This window comes from Homalodisca vitripennis, unplaced genomic scaffold (genome assembly GCF_021130785.1).
Source record: "Homalodisca vitripennis isolate AUS2020 unplaced genomic scaffold, UT_GWSS_2.1 ScUCBcl_2605;HRSCAF=7543, whole genome shotgun sequence".
In the NCBI taxonomy this organism is placed as follows: Eukaryota; Metazoa; Arthropoda; class Insecta; order Hemiptera; family Cicadellidae; genus Homalodisca; species Homalodisca vitripennis.
Genome location: NW_025778723.1, coordinates 56,393 through 72,127, shown reverse-complemented (window position 1 = coordinate 72,127; position 15,735 = coordinate 56,393). Strand labels below are relative to the sequence as shown.

The 15,735-nt window shown below is 35.3% G+C and overlaps 1 protein-coding gene across 1 annotated transcript in view; it reads right to left on the bottom strand.

The window, feature by feature from the left end:
* Positions 1-279: 279 nt before the first annotated feature.
* Positions 280-15,735, bottom strand: part of LOC124372136 (COP9 signalosome complex subunit 3-like) — a 29,384-nt gene continuing 13,928 nt past the window's right edge. Inside the window, exons 3-9 of the mRNA XM_046830503.1 lie at positions 14,451-14,668; positions 11,611-11,805; positions 7,751-7,902; positions 6,457-6,616; positions 3,194-3,307; positions 2,623-2,777; positions 280-391 (exon numbers count right to left, since the gene is read on the bottom strand). Of these exons, the coding sequence (XP_046686459.1) occupies positions 2,628-2,777; positions 3,194-3,307; positions 6,457-6,616; positions 7,751-7,902; positions 11,611-11,805; positions 14,451-14,668 (989 nt within the window). The 3' untranslated portion in view covers positions 280-391; positions 2,623-2,627. The remainder of the gene's footprint in view (positions 392-2,622; positions 2,778-3,193; positions 3,308-6,456; positions 6,617-7,750; positions 7,903-11,610; positions 11,806-14,450; positions 14,669-15,735) is intronic.

Genomic DNA, 15,735 nt, shown 5'->3' with positions numbered 1-15,735 from the left:
GACACACCAACCTCTTCCATCTAATCCTGTAAATCACACCGGAATGGTTCCAGATGTTTCTTAGAAAGGATCCAAATGTACTTAGCAGAGAATATGTTAACAAGGCAATTTTCCAATACAATTTTGTTGTTTTTTGAAATAGTATCCAAACAAAAATATACGTTTCTTTTAATTTCTATGTTGAGATAGACGTTAATTTTTTTTCTAAAATACTTAACTTTTTCTTAAATTGGACCTCACTCACATAGTATAGGAAAAAGACAAATAAGAACTAAGAGATATGTTATAATGAATATATTGATAAATTATTATAATACAGGAAACAACTGAAGACATTAAATCACTCATAAACATCTTCAGCTTTGAGAAGTTGAAGTGACTTCACTTGGATCTAAAACAAAAAAGAGGATTTAATTAATTTAACAACATTGAAATTGTCTTACAAGGTGGATTTATGTCTGCTCAATGTCAAAGACATGATGACAGTATTGATATATTATGTAAGGGGCTATTTTCAGTTAGTAGAATCATGTTTTGGAGTAATTAACACCAATTGTAAATCAAGTTGGATTGTTATTCTATGGATAGCACCAGTGTATCTCAAATCATAAATTAAGAAATTTCTGAAAACGGATCAAAATGGAGTACCAAGTTGGCAATCGAACTTAGACAAGATATTTATAAGATGAATTTTTGTACCAAGTTTCAGAAGTTGTTTTTTTTTTTAATCGTTGTCACATAGCTTATCACATTATATAGCATAGATTTTTATATATGCTAGCATTTACTCGTGGTTTCACAAACAATTTCTTACGATTTGCACGTGTATGAGCACTGCTGGATTGAGTGAATTATATTTCAGATACCGATGTTGAGTTCTTGTTCACTACAAGAACTTACACAAGCCAAAATTTTAAAAGGTTTTTATTCTAATGAACTAGTTATTAACAATTAATTATATTATACAACTGGTTAAATTGTGAAGATAGTTGGTCAGGTGTGTGGTAAGACAAACAAACAAAGGGAGGGAGAGAGTAGACCAATTGTCCACTCTTCCACGAGGACAGGAGACTCCATCATTTATACAAATTTAGAGATCAATACAATATTTAGTTTTGGCTTGGAACTATGTTACAGAGATAATTTACATGTTTACTTAATTATTATCAACTACAACATTCATATTCAATATCACCAATAAACATTTATAAATAATTCTTTGTACTGTGTGCCGTATAACATACATCGCCAAAGAACAACGTTACTTATTGTTATGCTAAAAGCTTTAAATAACTTTTAAGCTAATTTATACACAATTTTTTTACGGAGAGGGAGAGAGAACTTGACAACTTGTTTATTTATCCTGTGTAGGTTTAGACCAAAGGTCCACTCTATCACCTTTACCGGCAACAATTACACATGTTGAGGGAGAGAAAGATCATAATACTAAATATCAGTGTTATATTAAGTGAGTAACATCTAACAACCAATTTTCAGCATTGAATTATTTGATTTAGTACTTGTTTAAAAATGCAAGCTGAAAAGTCAGGCATCTGTTTCTGAAATTTTACTTATCTTTGAACAAAATCTTGCGCAGTCAAATGTTATCAATCAACCTAGGAGAAAGGTTGTATTCTATGGAACCAAATATAAAGAATAAGTGAGAACTACATCATATTGAACAACTATACCACAACTCCTGAGAAACAAGCTGGTATAAAAAAACTTTACTAAAGTGTGTACAGTTTTCTCACAAATATTTTTTCAATTAATGTAAAAAATAACATACATGTGATAAGTCCAATATAAAATGTGATAATTTTGCCCTTTTTCCTGCTAGTTAAATATTATTCCTCCGAAGTTCCCTAAAACAATCTTTATTATACAATCACAATTGAAGAAATAGTCTTTCTCTTTTTGTGCACACTCTGATATGACAACCCATTATTTACAGCATTCTTTAGGGTTTAGGTATGTAATACTAAAACCTTTTTTATTCTACAGACAATGGAAGTTCTCTATGACCCACTAAAAAGCTGCAAACTGTTATTTCAATGTATTAAGAAATTTTGTGGGATATTTCTGTTATTATTCGGAACAATAGAATTGTTAGAAAAGATACAATGTTATAGTTAAAAAAATTTATCATTTAATTTATAGTCAAAAAGCAGTTTAAACACAGAATTAATACATGAAATGGAGGTTTTTATTCCATATTTAAGTGTAAAAACATGAAAGAGCATTAAATTTGAGTTACTATATTCTTATTAGCAGGTGTAGAATTAGATGTAAATCCTGTAAGAAATAAATTATTAATATTCCAGCTGTCACAAAATCTATTTACTTCTTCAGAATAATCTGGGATAACTATTAAATAAATAAACATACATACATATTCTGTCTTGTATACTTCTTTCAATGTAAGAATGTTTAATTACAGGAGACTGGGTTTAAATAAGGCCCAAAACTAGTGTAGTGTCTTCTAACATTGGAATCTCATCTCCTGAGTGAACCCTGTAATGTCAATGGCCATTATGCTATCCATTCAACCATCCTACACTGATCAAAGTTTGAATGAACTTGTATTTACACTAATCCTGAAAATGGGTTATCTTTACATACCCGAATTACATAGAGTAGGTAGAGATCTTGGAGCCCTGTGTGGGAGTCATATCATCATCCTGAGAGCCCACACATTTCTTGACATATTGAGGGTTTACCATCAGTTCTTCTTCCATGGTCTGGATACGACGGTTGAACTCCATACATACACTCATCTGAGGCAAACCAATACAATACATGTCATACACTATCTGGCAGATTAGACTAGCAAAGGATGGTTAACACAAGTTTGCCTTTGTGCAGAATTTTCAGTTGTTTGTGAAATTTGCAAATTTTGAATTGTTGATTGTATTTTTTTGTTCAAAAGAATAGTGCTACAGTAACAATAAACCCAGTGTGCTATGTTAACATTCTTTCCAACTTTTTAAGACCACACCTCATCCCACATGGTAAACTCATTAAATGTTCCCTGTACCTCACAATATATATTGAACTATGTTTTCAGCAGATATATTGTTAATAACATGCAAACACACTAGATGACATGATATTATGGAAATTTGATATTAGAACATATTGGAAGAGAGGGTTCTTTTACATAATTGTATTAGTAAAAATACTGGTGTTTCACCTCATCTTCAAGTCGCTTGAGCATGGCTGGTGAGTTGTACTTCTCAGGATCATCGTGGAAACTAACCATCCCATCCTTCTGATTGATAGCAGCAAAGATCTCTCCATCCTCTATCTGTAAATAAACACACTTCGATAAACAGATGATTTATCTAGGTTAATTGTTGTTTTACTAGACCTGACCATCACAGCCAATCAAACAATTAAGCCTTTATTACAGAGTGGTTCTGTGAGCAGAACTATAGTAAATGCTTCTTACTGAACAATTCCTTGATAAATACATAAAAATTCAAAATTTTCTGCCTTATTACGGAATTTTATAATATAATTTTTGTAAAAATTGGATGAAAACAACATTGCAGAAATAAATATTGTATATATTACAACAAATTATGTATCACACAAAACCATTCCGAAATATTTGCTTGTTTAGTCTTCTTAACTAGTTATACATTTTACAACACACAAATTTCTCTGTGATATCAAAGATACTTCAAGACTGACACAAAAGTGAATTATAAAAATTACTTGAATGGTCATTGTATGTAATGTAAATAGCTAATTTTAATTATCATTTTAATAATAACAATTGAATGTAACATACAGTTTTATCTCATCTTCCAGACAACTAATTCAGGAGCTTGTCATAAAAAAAAGAAAAAAGAAAAGTTAATTTTGATTATATTTTTATTATGATTTGTAATTAAGTAATCCAATAAAAACTGATTTTCTATGTAAAAATTATTGGTCTGTTTTAAATAAAAATTATCGAAACAGATAGACAAAAAATATATTGACAGTCGCTTTTAATTTTCTTACTATAAAAAATTGTAAATATATAAAAAAAATAGAAACAAAATTATTTGGAGAAAGCAGCAAACACTAATTGTAGAGCAACCAAATAGACTAAAACGTGCTGAAAAATTGACTAATTTATCTGTAACCAAACTCATTATATTAATATTTTAGTACACACATGCATTTTGGCCAAAATCAATTTGTACATTCAGTCCTAGTCAGGGTAATTGCTTCCTCAATGGGTTAACACGTTCGCTACCGCCATGTTAAGAAAAGTCGTATACCCACAGACCAGCCGGCTCAAATACGAGCCGCACGGTTTCTTCCCATGCACCGGCGTCCCAAATATGCGCCGCTCGGGGCACCTCAAATAGACTGACGTCCCATATTTGCGCCGCTGTTTGCATGCCACTATTAATGCCATGAAAGATCACTGGTCTATTTTAGAGGCTTGATACTTTTGTATTGTTCTATGGAGATGTCTGGCTCACATGTGGGACGCTTGGTCTCTGGATATCTTAAAAATTACGTCCCGCACAGTTGGTAAACTTGTTCATTGCCGCCTGCACTGTTCTTGTTGTAAACCTCACACCACGGGCTTCTTTCTTCTGAACTACGGTTGAGGTTATGTTTTGTTAGTGTTTAGAAACTATTGTAGAACAAAATGGAACGAAATAAGAAACGTAAGCTTGTATGTACTGACAGTGAAATAGATCGTGAGCTGAGTAATAGTGACTGTGAATCTGACTCAAGTTCTTTGTTTTCATCGGATGGACAGAGTGAGTACGTTCCGAGCTCTAATAGTAGTGATGATAGTAGTGTAGTAGAACAAAATGAATTGTTTGACATTGAGGCTAATGAAATTGTAAATAACTCCAAAATTGTCACTGATGAAACTGAACAGTCTCAAAATAGTTTGGCAGATGACTCTAACGTGCAGTTCGTAACAAATGAAATTCACAATGCCTACGTTAGTTCAGTTGCTTGTTGGACCAACACAAACAATGTTCCACTAGTTCACGAGTTTACAGGTAAAGAAGAAATACACTTACAAATAAGAGAGCATCAATCATTCGAGGAAATCCTCTTCCTAAACATGCATCATTGAACGTTTGGGAGGATGTCAATATAGAAGAACTTAAAAAGTTTTTGGGTTTGTGCATATTGATGGGTAATGTAAACTTACCGTCAATAAAGCACTATTGGTCCAATGATAGCCTATACGAACATCCTACTTTTGGGCGGACAATGTCCGGTAACCGTTTTGAGTGCATTTTAAGATGCTTACGGTTTTATGATTCAGACACCGACAACACGAGCAACAGACTGCATAAAAATATGGTCCTCTTTAGAGGAAGACTGTCGTTTCGGCAGTATATAAAAAATAAAGCAACAAAATATGGGATTAAAACTTTACGAGCTGACTACATCAGAAGGATACATTATAAATATTATAATTTATCAAGGAAAGGGGACTCTGATGGATACAGATAAAGGCCACTCCTTTGAAGTGGTCAAAAAGTTAATGAAGGACCACATTGGCAAAGGCCACATACTTTTTCTTGACCACTTTTACAATAGCGTCGAGTTAGCGGAGTATCTCATGAACAACAAGACCAACATGAGTGGTACTTTGAGGTCAACTAGAGCTGGTAATCCGGAGGTTGTGGTTCAAACAAAGTTGAGAAAAGGGGAGTCTATCAGTCGCCAAAAGGGAGATGTTACAGTTATGAAGTGGCGTGACAAAAGAAATGTGTTAACTATTTCAACATCGAATGGCCCTGAGAATTGAAATACTCTCATAATAAGATATGCATGTTTGATTGAAACTTACCCTAAAACCTACAGTAACTGAGCAAATAAATAATGGCTCATAATTGGGACGCTTGGTCTATGTTAAGATTTTGATGCTATAGACCGAGCGTCCCACATATGCGCCGCCGTAAAAATTACGCAAATCAGCAATATATCAAATAAGAACAGTACAGACGTACATTTTAGGTTATTTTGTTGAATTATAGCTCAATTCGACAATATTTTATCCTTGGTCTGTGGTTAGTCTCACACCAATTATTCTCGGTCTGTGTAGAACAACCACATTTTGTAACGTTGGTCTGTTACGGTGACCTGGTAGCGAACGTGTTAAAGCTCACTGGAGACTCATTAATTGGTTATACAACCGGACTTAGGTGCAGCTCTCGTCGCCAGTTCGTGCCACAGTTTAGGACATTTATCACACTCTGAGCCCTATATCACAGATTTTAGAGCCCTAATACATCAGTTTGGAAAAAACATATGGATGTGAGAATTTATTGAGTAATATATATTGATATTAAGCATTCTTAGAAATATATAGTATCCGGATATGGATTTATAATGACACTAGTGTTGGAAATGTAGATCTTTGCTATTGCCCATCACTGGCCATAGATGGTTGAGGATATGCAATGATGTTAAGCAACTCACCATGTTGAGGATGTATCTCTCTGCGTCGGCAGGACTGGCAAGGTGTACTCGGCTGGCGACATCAGTTAGTGACAACGTCAGAAAGGTCTTAGTGAGCCTCTGGATATTCTTCTTATAGAGGGAAGCAATAACTTGCTTTGTCAAACCAATATTTTTGTCCCTGTCGAACATATAATGCTAGTATTATACTTTGTGTTGAGTAGATGTGTAATTATTGCAATAACCAACTTGAAATATTTAGTGCATTGGGTTTGAAATCTATGTTCTCTTGCTTGTATTGTTCCAGAGGAAATCACAATTTTTCTTATTTATTATGACACACTAAATAAACAAGTAACCCAAAATACACATATGCTAGTATTAAGCTCATTAAAACAAGCCGTTCTCAAATTAAAAATGGTTAAAGTGAAAAAAAAAAAAAAAAAAAAAAATGGCAGCTATTCGGGTAATTATTTAGTTTTTGAAAGTTTTAATATGAAATTTTGGTTTGTCTTTGGTCCAGTAATATACATGAAAATATAGGTAGAGAGTTTTGGGACACCCTGTATAATATCAGTATTTGACAAATCAATATCCTTCTTAATGAAGTGGACTTTGGTACTGGAAAAAATCAGAAAATAAACTAGTAGCTTTTAAAAACATAACTTTAAAGAAAATATTTGGTCCTATCAGAGTAGATGATAAGAATGTGGTTAGATTTTGTGGTTGAAGCTAGGGGTACAATGTTACGGTAGGTACAACACATGATTAGAAGACAGAAAGGAATATACACAGGAAGGAGGCATTGTGGAACACCCAAGAAATGATGAAGAACCAAGTAGAGAAAGACATAAGAAAACTGACATGAATGGAAGAGGATGCTGTTGACCGATATGGGATTTGATAAGGTCAAATACCACCTTGGATAAGCATGGTCTTGGTAGTATATAAGTAAGTATATATAACAAGTTAAATAATACTTTATTTAATTAAGAGATGGTAATGGACTGTTGCCTAAGCAATAATTGCCATTAATTAACTAGTATGTCAAAGTTTCTTACGTGACGTGAATGCTAAAACTTAGGAAACTAATCGAACTAAAATACTGTAAATCTCATGATGGTTTGGATTTTTAAAATAATGATATATAATATGTAATATACCAATTTAGTTTTGAAAAACACCTAAAATTCATAGGAACTATGAATTTAAAGTCAGTACATTTTATTTTAGTCAGCTTCAACTTAGCAGCACATTTGACAAGACAAAGATACAATATAACATTAAACAACCAAAACTAATTACTAGCACATACCTTGTGAAGGTATCATGGTATTTGGTAAGCAATGCCTGTGCCTCCGCAGAGTTGTTGGCCATGCAAGCAGTAGCTAAGTCGTGATACATCTGGCTCAACGGTTTGATGAACCGAGTCACCGTCACCGTCATGTACTTTGGCACATTCTGGATCTGGACCAGACTTGATTGTCACAAAACTAACCACTTTGATCAACAACTAAATACTAATTTTTAAATAACGAGACACTTATTTTAATTTCCTCTCAAAGCATAATGAGTTTTCCAAACTGACAATTTTCATCATAGTAGTGACTGAATAAATTTAGTCATCATAGACTTTTTTGTATTAGCAGAAGTACAAACAGAAAGAAGCAGAAAACAGATTATAATAGTGGAGGATAGAAGGTATTAGCGTAATTATTGGTAGGACTTACCAATCATAATTCCAAAATTATTAACACATTCTGCTTTTTCTTATGAACAAAACTGTGTATGGTTTCATGGTGAGGAAACTGTAAATAATTATACTTTATAATAATGGAAATGTAATTTTGATGGCGTCTGTTACTCTCCTACCACACATTCAAGTATTTTAACTGTCAAGTAAGAGTTAACTAGTTAAAAAAATTACATATGTGTTTGAGTATGGATGACATTAGCAGTTTAAATATTTAGGAAATTAATTTATTGTAATTTAATTAAACATTGAAAAAACAATAGAGTTTTTCTTGTTTATAGACTTGTTTTTAGTTTTTTTTTTTTTTTTTTTTTTTTTTTTTTTTTTTTTTTTTTTTTTCCTTGGGGCGGCCTACTGCCATGCACTTCAGCCTCAAGGGCCTTTTGCGCACCCCGAAAACACCATGAGGACTACCAGTCTACAACTTCAGCAGTTCAACAAACCGCCGAAAACAACCTATCAAGTCCTCCTGGGAAAACTCGCCACCCCTGTTCAAGCTACCAAAGATGGCATACCGCTCTCTTGCTATTGCTGGGCAATCAAAGAGCAGGTGCTCAGCAGTCTCCTCCTGCTCATTACACCTTCCACAGAGCGGACCCTCCTGAAGGATACCAACTCTGTGTAGATGCTTCTTCAGGTGACCATGCCCCGTAATGAGACCAATGACCTTGGAAGACATTGATCTGTTTAATGAGAGAAGGTCCGAGGCCACCTTGGAGGAAGGTGACTGTAATACCATTCTACTCACTCTCAAACCCGGATGCAACCTCCACCTTCTCCCATGCTCCGCGCGAATCCATTTCGAGACAACCCTAGAGGATTCACACCTTGGAACACCGCAGAATGGTTGAGGGCCCGTCATAATTGTTGCTGAGCCCTGGTTGGCCAGGGCATCAGCTCTTTCGTTCCCAGAAATCCCCTTATGACCAGGAACCCAACAAACGGTTACATTGTTGATTCTGGCAAGGGAGGAAACGGTCTGATAGCAATCCCAAACCAGTTTGGATTTGATTGCGCAAGAATCCAGCGCCATCAGCGCTGCCTGACTGTCCGTGAAAATGTTAATCGTCTTGCCCCTATATCGCAGACGAAGATTCTCACGAGCACATTCCATAATGGCTGCGACCTCCGCTTGAAAGACTGTCGGATACGGACCCATAGGAACCACCAGCTCCCTACATGGTCTCACTCCCAGAATTCCAGCACCTGTGCCGCTTTTTGTTTTAGAGCCGTCTGTGTACCATTCGAGCTCCGCTGGTGGAAGAGGTTGCTTCCCCTCTGACCAATCATCCCTTGAGGGCAAAATAATCCTAAAGGGTTTGTCAAAGGAAAACTTTTGTGGCATCTGATCATAGATCATATGCAAAACATCCTCCTGTATCAGAGTGCTAATTCTGCAGTGCCCACCGCTGCAGCCCGACCAGAATCCCGTCTGCTGCAGACAGTAGGCACTCTTCCTGGCCATAGCTCGAATGACAATGTCCAGGGGGGCGAGATTAAGACAACAGTCCAGAGCCGCGCCTGGCGCACTAGGAAAGGCCCCTGTGATAGCGAGGCAGGCCATCCTTTGGATACCTGCCAAACGTGCTACCACCGTTTTGGCTTCCATTTTTGGCCACCATACGACAGCTCCGTACATTAGTGCAGGTCTGACCACGGAAACATAAAGCCAGTACAAGAGCCTCGGCTTCAGTCCCCAGGACCCACCTATCACACGTCTGCATTGCATTAGAGACCACTTACCCCTGGCAATGACCCTTTCTAGATGAGGTCCCCAGTTTAGAACCCTATCTAGGATCACGCCCAGGTACTTGACCTCAGGCTTCAGCTCAACGGGTGAGCCTTTAAATAGAAAAGGACCAATGCCCTCCATCTGTCGCCTCCTGGTAAAGGCAACCACGGCAGCCTTGGTGGGGTTGACGGTGAGGCCAACCTTATCACACCAGTTTCCCACCATGTTCTGTTTTTAGTTACATTTTAAAGGAATGGTGAATTTTGAATCAGTCCAAAATCACCATTCAAAATTCACAGTTCTGCACTGACAGTGAAAAGTACAATTGATAACTGAACAGACTGGTGTTACTATGAGTTGTTGTGCTTTTTAAAGTGATAACGTTGTATTTGGGACACTGAATGATTACTAATACATTGTACTGTTTAGGTTTTATTATAAAATTCTATTAGCTAATTTAAAAAAAATAATAAAATTTGTATTATTAAAAACAAATATATGCTTAATTTGAATTCTAATAAAAGGTTTTCAATATTTTCTTAAATTGTTAATAGAAACATTTCGTAAAACCAATTAGTCTATCCTGTAAATGTCATGTTGTTGCTTGTTTTCATAACAACTGAAATGTTATTTCTGTACTATTAACTATTCTTTTTTAAATCTTAAGCTGAGAAGTAAATAACTTGACAAGGAATAAAAGAAATCTTAGGTTAGAAGTAGTATTCTTGTAAGATATTGATGTTTACATATATTATTAGGAGTAAATATATGATTAATAGTGATAAAGAACCTCCAAAGAGAGCCTCTTAATGTTTGCTAAACAATGTGAATTAAATCATAGCACTTTTGTAACACTGAGTGCTGTCAGACGAATCACTGTAAAGAGCTGTTCCCAACTGAATGAACTGTGATCACAGGTCGAAGAATAGTAAAAAGATCACATGTAATTATTTCAGTTCAATCACTAGTTTCATAAATATTTTGTTTACAGTTCATATTTTCTATGTCTGTCTATGTTCGTGTATCGCTGCACGTCTGTTGTGTCTATGTGCGGATACATGCTTCTCAATGGTACACTAACAGACGTTTTTTCCAATTTTTATTTGCTCGTAATTTCTGTATTTGTATAAATATGTCATCTATAAGAATAAAACATGTAGATCTTAAAATGTTTTACCATGGCTGAGGGTGTATGGTAACGGTTAAAGTATTATAAAATGGATTTTTTTAAAGTCCTGCAGGCTTTATTTTATCACCATTTTTGTTTGTGTCACACTCTACTGTTAATGTGTATTTTATTAGAAAGTAATTAAATTATGACCATATTTAGATATTATTGACTTTGTCAACAATTTCTACACAATTGTATCAGTTTAGCTAATAAAGTTCCACATCAAATCCACTATGCCAAATAACTACATCAAACAGTTAACCTGATAAAACTATGTAAGTCCACAACAGAAGCCTTTTTATTGTTTCAAAAGGTTTATTGTTACAATAGTTTATTGGGTTAGGTTGTATGGAGAAAATGGTTTGATTTGTAAAAACTGTCTGTGAAACCTTCATTAAGATAATGCCAAAACTCAAACAGTTTTGGGGTTTTTGTAGCTAGACTTCATAATATTAATTGTTAATACTTATATAATTTTGATTAACTTAAATAAGTACAATTCCTATAATTTGAACTTACCTTGCCATACAGGATGAGCGAAACCAGGATGTACTTTTTATATGCCTCTAACATGACATGGCTCACTGCATAGGCAGGAGTTGTGATCACTACTTCTAGACAGTACAATGCTTGCTCATAGCGTTTCAAAGCTGTGTAGATCATGCCTCCATAGTAGTAGTACAGCAGGAAATGTTTGCTGTTAAACTGACTGCCCTGCAAACATCATATAAAAAATTAATATACTTTTATATACATATGTGTATATATATATATATATATATATATATATATATATATATATTATGTTATATTAATGTAATGAGAGTAACTAAAACCCTTTTAAAAATCTTTTTATTGACATACACGTGTTTCGGTTTTTAACCATCATCAGTGTACATTAACCTCTAAATAATAGGTTTTTAAAAGGATTTTATTTACTTTCATTACATTAATATATATAGATAACCCCTATAATTGGAGTTAATAACATTGTATATATATATATATATATATACAAGAGGGCTGTTCGGAAAGTTGATTACGTTTTGCGCTGTGGCGCCAGGGGCGGGACTAGCGTGGCCATCTTGGTGTCAGGACGTCCCACAGCTCAGTGGCTATCCAGCCGTGCTAGCGGGAAGTTCGTGTTGTAACGCGTCTAGTCACAGTGCCTGTTTGAAATGTCTGCCGCAATTGAAAATCCCGCCAACTGTGAGGTGCGCGCAGTAATTAGGTTTTTGACTGCCAAAAACTGTAAGCCTATAGAAATCTATCAGCAGTTGTGTGAAGTTTATGGGAACAACATTATCACTGAAGGTGGAGTGCGACAATGGGTCATTAAGTTTAAAAATGGCCGAACAAATTTTCATGAGGAAGAGCGAAGTGGAAGACCCAGCATAGTGACTGACGAACTTGTTGAGAAAGTTGACGCAAAGGTCCGAGAAAATCGACGGTTTAACCATAACGGAACTCTCGCTTAGTTTCCCTCAAATTTCACGAACTTTGTTATACGAAATCGTCACTGATAAGCTTGGCTTCCACTAGTTTTGTGCAAGATGGGTACTGAAAATCCTGACCGACGTCCACAAAAACCAGCGCATGGCTGCAGCGTTAACAATTTTGGATGCTTACGACAAAGAGGGTGAATCACTACTCGATCACATCGTAACTGGTGATGAAACATGGGTGAAACATGTTAACAGCGAGATCAAATTGCAGTCAATGGAGTGGGGACACACAAATTCACCTCACAAACCAAGAAAATGTTTGCAAACGATGTCGGCAAGAAAGGTTATGGCGACGGTTTTTTGGGACAAGAAAGGTGTAATTCTTGTTGATTTCCTGGAACGAGGCACTACAATCAACTCAGAAAGGTATTGCCAAACGTTAAACAACCTCAGAAGAGCGATCCAAAACAAGCGTAGGGGAAAGTTGAGCTCGAAAATTCTGTTGATTCACGAGAACGCTCGACCTCACACGGCAAATCGCACACGTGAAGTTCTCGAATCATTCCAGTGGGAGTTGTTTCCTCATCCACCTTACAGCCCGGATCTTGCACCAAGTGACTACCACTTGTTCCCAACAATGAAGAAGTGGCTGGCAACGCAGCGCTTTGACGACGACGCAGAGCTGCAGCAAGAAGTGACAAACTGGTTGAAGACACAGGCGGCAGAATTTTATGAGGAAGGCATTGTCAAGCTCATCCATCGATATGATAAGTGCCTAAATTTGAATGGCGACTATGTTGAAAAGTAGTATTTAAGTGTGGCTTTCATATGTATATAATAAAAATTGTTTCCTATACTTTGTTAATTTTTAATTCCAAAACGTAATCTACTTTCCGAATAGCCCTCGTATATAAATGTATATGTTTATGAAAATGTGTTGATGTTTGATATTCAGTTATATAAAACGCAGTGGACAGATTTGGACGAAATTTGGCAAGTACATTACTTAAATATCAGAATCAAACGTAGGCATACTGTTTTTCAAAAATACCACCCATAAATACTCTTAAAAGTAATTTAAGGAAATTTTATTTACTGTAATGATAGGCAATATTTTTTACAGCTGTTTAATGTAACAGTGCTTACGAAGAGGTAACTAAAAGAAACCGGAATAGCATTGCTGTGGGCAGAGCTTGTGTAGTACGCATTTCTGTCGCTAGGTATGTATAGCGTATGTCTGTATTGTAAATATGGCTTGTCCTGTTCATCTGCAGTGCAGTGACTGTTTTTGTTCTTGTTTAGTTTTTTATGATGGTATGTTTAAGTGAACAACGTACAGTTGTGAAATTAACAATATGTTTCAACTCAATGTTGCTTTTGATTGTCAGACAGTACCCGAGGAACAAACTTGGAAGCAACCCTTTTCATTCACAAATCTTTCATTAACAGTTGCTGAACCGACTCTAAGATAACCCACTAATCTCTGACAGTGTTGTCTATCGACGGTCTGTGAGCACAAGCTGTCAAATTTTTTCAATATTTTCGTCGATTCGGGCAGTTGATGGATATTCAGAAGACAATGGCAAAAGATAATGGACTGTACTTGGATAGAGGTGGTAGGGAGTCCTAAATAAAGTTAGGGTTACTTTATATTTTTCAGCTAGAAAATGTAACATAAGTAATGTATTTTAATGATTTATTCCACTGCACTCATAGGTCAGTAAAAATAAACTAATGACTTTAGATTAGGAAACATAAACATATTTATGCTCCATATTACCCCAAGCCCAAAGTCACTTTTCTTAATTGACAGGCAGGTCAAAGACACCATCTGCACAGTTGTTTTGTATTAACATGTGGAGGTAAAAGATTCCCTATTAAACCCCTAGAAAGTTTAACTGTGTAAAAGCTGACCTCTTCACTGATGGTGGTGATGTCTGTGTCCAGGAACTCAAGTGCAGGTTTGAAGCATTTAGCAGAGAGACAGAGCTGACAGAGATCTGCATGTATTGATGTCAGCTGGCACTCGGACACCTGTATCTTACGGATCGCTTGCTTCAGTAGCTCGATACCACGGATAGGAGTGTTCAACTCGATCAGGTTCCGAGTCAGCAAGTGACATAGTTCTGCATCTATAATTTATCCAAGTATATTGTCTTGATTATTAATTAAAATTCACTAATTAATATATTAAAATCTATAGAATAAAATAATCCATATCACAAACGAGGAATGCTGATATGTCATGAGTGAATTCTTAAACACATAAATAGATCAATATGCCAAATTGAATAGCTGTTTTAAAACTAATGCAATTAAATATTTGGCATCTACAAAAGCTTTGGTTTTAAATTAAGATGCCAATGTCGACTATATTTCAGCATGGACGGCTTCAACTATTTCAGCTATTTACAGCCTCAAAAAACACATTTCTTTCTGTTACAAAACCAACAAATCTAGTATGTGTGAAAAATGTGCAAAATTGATATTTCTGTAAAAATTACCCAAATAGCATTTTTTAGTTTGATTAGAGTCAACATCTCTGAGCCCTGTGAGCATACTAGCAATTCAAAAGTATTTAGCCCAGTCAATAAAGGCCAAAAATTACCCAACGTAAAAAAGTCCGGAAAAACTGAAATTTTCTCAGTTTATATAATTTACTCTTATGAAAGGTATATTTTCTCAACAGTTCCCACTTGTATCCCTTGTGCTAATCCCCCCTTCCCCACTCACCCAAAGAATTACAGTGTATAAAAAGTATAGAGATTTACTTAATCACTATATTGTACTCTGTATTAAATGGTATAACTCTAGGTTATTACAAATTTGTCTCAAATTGTAGCAGTTAAAGAAAAATATATTAATGCTAAATATCACAATTTTTTCACTAAACTTATGCATTCTTTGGTCTGTAATTCTGTAAACAAAATTAGAAAATATGTATTAAACAAAAGTTTAACAATACATACTTATCTATAGAATTATATCGGTTTCATATTGGTAGCATGTGTTAATTGTAGCATGGTTGAGGTGCCGGGAAAATAATCCCAAGCCAGCACCGCACCAGGCAGCTGGCACTATTTTGTTTAATACCGCGTTGTTAGAGAAGAATGAATTTTTATATTTATAGTACAATCAAGCTATATTTAGAATCATAGTCTTATATCTCAAGAATTAATTTAAACTACGTAAATATGAC